The 4920-nt window shown below is 43.9% G+C and overlaps 1 protein-coding gene across 2 annotated transcripts in view; it reads left to right on the top strand.

The window, feature by feature from the left end:
- Positions 1 to 1638, top strand: part of LOC107267046 (transcription factor sox-2) — a 15684-nt gene extending 14046 nt beyond the window's left edge. For both annotated transcript variants that reach the window (XM_015738257.2, XM_015738256.2), the window contains exon 3: positions 342 to 1638. In XM_015738257.2, the coding sequence (XP_015593743.1) occupies positions 342 to 1439 (1098 nt within the window). In that variant the 3' untranslated portion in view covers positions 1440 to 1638. The remainder of the gene's footprint in view (positions 1 to 341) is intronic.
- Positions 1639 to 4920: the final 3282 nt, after the last annotated feature.

Genomic DNA, 4920 nt, shown 5'->3' with positions numbered 1-4920 from the left:
GGGGGGGGGGGGGCGCCACAGGTCACCCAGTTGTAAAACCGGTGCTGGTTTTTCCCATTAGGTACGAGTCTTGCCTGGCTCGGTCCCGAGAAAAGATTTCTTGATTATAGTTGCACGGTAGCGTGTAACGTGGCGCTAGTACCAGCTTGACGAGTTTCTGCAGAGGTGACAAAGTTCCCGTGAGAACCGAGCTTGACGCGAGTGCGCCTTTAGTGAGTACCGAGGTATTTGGAGGTAGCGATTTTTTTTTTCGAATTGACAAGGTGAATTTTGATTTTGATTTTTTTTTTATTTCGTGACAATTTTCTCATGAGCTATTTGCTCTTTTTTTTTTGTTTTAGACAAAGAAGAACAATCCGAACCACATAAAAAGACCGATGAACGCTTTCATGGTCTGGTCCCAGATAGAGCGTAGAAAAATATGCGAGGTTCAGCCCGACATGCATAACGCCGACATCAGCAAGAGACTCGGTAAGCGCTGGAAGACCCTGGACGAGGCCGAGAAGAGGCCGTTCGTCGAGGAGGCCGAGCGTCTTCGACAGCTGCACATGGTGGAGTATCCGGATTACAAGTACCGACCGAAGAAGAAGGTACCGAAACCGAGCCCGATGCCCAAGGTCAAGGAAGCAAAGAAGCAGAAGAAGTCCAGCGTCGGCAGCGCGACCAGGACGAAGAACGACACGAACAACAACAATCAGACGCCTGTAAAGAGGCTGCAGACCAGTCCCACGACAAATCCCGTCTCGAGGCTCAAGGTCAGGTTGGCCCTTGACAAGAGGACGCCTGATTATACGCCTGTTCCGCCCATCGTCACCGCCAAGGTACCGAGTAGCCCCTCGTGCGACACGCCGGACTCGCCCGAGTCCGCCAGCTTCTACGAGGACAACTTCATCGACTGCAGTCGGTTTCCGATGAAGATCAAGCAGGAAGTGGAGCACGATTACAAACCGGAATTCACGAACGAACGGCATTTGGGCTCGGTCAGGCCGTTCTCCAAGATGGATACCATCGACGCCATGGACGGTCTCGAGGGAAAGACTTTTCAGCGAACGTCCACCCCCTGTCTCGATCCTGCCTTCACTATCAAAGAGGAACCCATGGAGACGGCTGCTACCACCACAATAACCGTTGGCAACATTGCCCTCAATACGGTTAGCGGCAGTGGTTGCAGTCCTGCCAACACCACAAGCACTGCCAGTGTCAAGATGGAGGAAACGGGGAATCCAAGTCTCGCCGATCTCGAGTCCCTCACGGATCTTCTTCAGATCCAACCTTCCGACTTCAAGCTTGACCTCGACATGGACACCATCACCAAGGACCTCGAGTCGTTCGAGACGACGAGCTCCAGCAGCGGTTCCCACTTTGACTTCTGCGCGACCCCTGACGTCTCCGACATGCTGTCCAACATTGGCGTCAGCAGCGAGTGGATCAGCTATTGAGCTTCCGGATCTTCGATGAAGACGACGCGATGCTTGTCGTTCTTGTTTATTATTCGTACGTCGACGTCGACCTCGTCCCCTTGTGCCCTGGTGGGTTCAATGAGACGTCGGGCAGACGTCAGGCACCCAGGGGATGTCTCTACTTATAGACGCTCATCCGCAATGAGTGCGTGTATTTTTGGTAATGGAAAAAAAAAAATTTCCATGGAGTCAATTTCGCCGACGCTGACAGTGACGAAGTTGATCGGTACTCGGTGTATGCGACGCTGCTGACATCTTGCGGCAGAATTGTGCGGACGGGACGTGGCGTTACTTTACAAAGTACCATGTAAACTTTCGCTTCTTTTGCCATGGCCAACGAGCTCATGATCGCTACGGTTTTTATTTTTTTTTCTTCTTCATCACAATTTAGTTCAATTTCTGATTGGCGTGTGGTATTCTCTTCGTTGTCAGTTTGATGACAGAACTGTCAATAATTTTTTACTTTTTTTTTTTTCTTTCGTTCTTAACTTTTGTCGTTATTATTAAAGCGAAGGCAGATGCGCGCAGGTATCCTGTGTCTGTGCATATATTTAAGAGACTTCCTTCCGTCTTGACATGAATTATTTAAACGGACTCGAGGGAGTGAGGAACAAGAAAAGGAAAACGAAAAAAAAAAAAGAGAGAAACGCTCTGATTTAAAGGGACACTTCGTTCCCATGCTCAAGGGTGGAAAGGCGTGTCTTGCGGCGTCGACGTCGGCCGGAAATGGGTCCAAGGGACCCAGCTGTTTCCCGTTCGCACTCTATTTAATACCTAAACGACAGTCCTCCGCTTTTTACTGGTCTGTACTTGTCTCTAAGATTGAAGCTGGCTGAGGTTAGGTGCGATCGGGTCAGCTGATCTCCAGCTGACTGCGTCCTCGCCCATTTCGTAAGCGTCTGCCGTCCCCGTTTTTGTTTGTATATTTTGTCGGGAATTTGGGAAGTTTCTTTTTTCTTCGTTTTTTTGTTCTTCTTTTCTTTCCTTCTTCTTTTACATGCCTGTCGCGCTGACGCATAGCACAGAGTCAAATTGTGATCATACAGAGCCAAGCGACGGGGTGAAAGAAGAGAGAGATAGAAAGAAAGAGAAGGCGTAAGATCTAAAGATAAAGTATAGCTGGAGAGTGATAGGGGGACGTTATAAATTTTTTTTATCACAAACTATGATACGCGTAAGCAAAGTCGTCTTCAAATTAAAAAAGAAAAGATTAATGGTAGATGAATATTTAGTTTTCGTTAATTATTATTTTTTTTTTTTTCTGTTTTTTTTTTTTTATTACTTTGATATTCGTTTTTACGATTTCGCCCTTTCTTTCGTCATGATCTTAAACTTCTTCCGCTCCGTCCTTCGGTTAACGAGGATGAACTGCCCCATTGCGAAAAAAGAAATTGCGCGAGACGTGAAATTCGCACGGGCAGGCATGTCGACGGGAAAGTTGCATTTTGCGAAAGGGCTGTACAATATTTGTATCCACATGCTACTTTGATATTCGTTTTTACGATTTCGCCCTTTCTTTCGTCATGATCTTAAACTTCTTCCGCTCCGTCCTTCGGTTAACGAGGATGAACTGCCCCATTGCGAAAAAAGAAATTGCGCGAGACGTGAAATTCGCACGGGCAGGCATGTCGACGGGAAAGTTGCATTTTGCGAAAGGGCTGTACAATATTTGTATCCACATGCTAATTTGAGAGAGAGAGAGAGAGAGAGAGAGAGAGAGAGAGAGAGAGAAACAAAAAAGCATATGTACGAGTAACTGTTTTTGTATATGTATTGTAGTATAATAGCCTGTAAGATTTTTGTACGGAAGTCCTGGTGCATTGGTGACGCATGGCAGTAAAGCGAGCAGAGGTGGCGCCGCAGTTTGACGAAATCATGCAACTTAGATTCGGCCTTAGACATCAATGGCCATTGGATTCTTTTAACAATTGAGATGTCCGGCCATTAAATGGTGCACAAGTCGTTTTTTCTTCTCGTTATACTTAAAATTTCGTTTTACTTTATCTCGTTCGTATATTTTCTCAACGCTGTCGACATGATTTCTTTTAGGGCGCGCCACTGTCGACCGTTGCCACTGCGCATGCGCGCCGAGCGCCACGACAGTTTTTGTTGTGTATATCGTAGATACATATTTAGTAATATATAACTCTTGTAGCATACCGCAGAGGTTAGAAAGCAATCTTACGTTATAAGACGAGAAATTAAGATGACGACGATCATGACGACGATGACGACAATTATGTGTACGATGAGTGTTTTTCTTGTTCGAGAGGGATCTGTTCGGATACTGTACCGGCGACTGTGCTGCCGCCTAGCGTAACATTTTGACACTTCTTTCTGAACTTTTAAAGAAAAAAAAAACAGAAATAGAGAAAATCATGGGGAAAAAAAGAAGACGAAAAGAACGATTAAAACGGAGCATTTAAGACTTCTCGGGGAATAATTAATTAAGGGACCTCTCTCGGTGTCCGTTACGGTTGACGAACACTGCCGTTTCTATGTTTCGCGACGATTTCGCCAATAACATTAAAAAAGAAAAAGAAAAAAAGAAACAAACTAATATAACTAGTCCCCGTCCACGTGGATCATATATATATTTTTTTTAATTAGTCACACTCGATAATTTTATTCGACGTGTCTTTTAAGTGTCTTTGGATCATACGCGCGGCCCACAACCAGCTATCTCTCGGACATTCTTCGGCGGTCCCTTCGGCTTTAAGTCATATATATATACTATATATACACACACAAACACGCTACACGAGAGAATAACAAAGGTGACTACCCGCCATTGAGATAAACGATCAGTGCGCATGCGCCAGCACTCGCGCATGCGCAAACCGTCGAAACACCGACATTCGTATAAGAGACAGAGACACAAAGCATAAAAGTAAAACACAAGATAAACTAACGTGTGTATATTTAAAAAAAAAGAAGAAAAGAGCGTAATACTAGTAAAAGGTAAGGACGATAAGAGGTAAATATTAATAAAAATAATAATAATAATAATAATAATAATAATAATAATAATAACAACAACAACAACATATTATCCATACGGAATAGTGCGACGAAATATCTTAACTATATAAATATAACTATGACTATATTAAAGAGCGAACATAAAAATGGCACAAAACCCTTTTTTATATGGCAAGATCGCTATTTAAAGAAGAAAAAAGAATGCGTGCATTAATAATAATCGCACCACACACACACTCTCACACAAAAACACAAAACTCGTGCGCGCGCGCGCGCACTTTACACACACACGAAAGTTACACACTCACACACGCGAACGTCTGATTAACGCGAATTTTGGATTCGTAAATTCGGACCGAAAATTTCGCGATTAATACGAACTATTATCAAACATTGATCTCATGTTCTTTACATTTATTTTGTATTAATTAATTATTATTATTATCGATTTAATACTAATACCAGCAATCCCACTACC

This window comes from Cephus cinctus, unplaced genomic scaffold (genome assembly GCF_000341935.2).
Source record: "Cephus cinctus unplaced genomic scaffold, Ccin1 Ccin1_scaffold0331, whole genome shotgun sequence".
NCBI lineage: Eukaryota > Metazoa > Arthropoda > Insecta > Hymenoptera > Cephidae > Cephus > Cephus cinctus.
The sequence above is the reverse complement of the archived record's forward strand: the minus strand, read 5'-3'. Positions and strand labels throughout refer to the sequence as shown.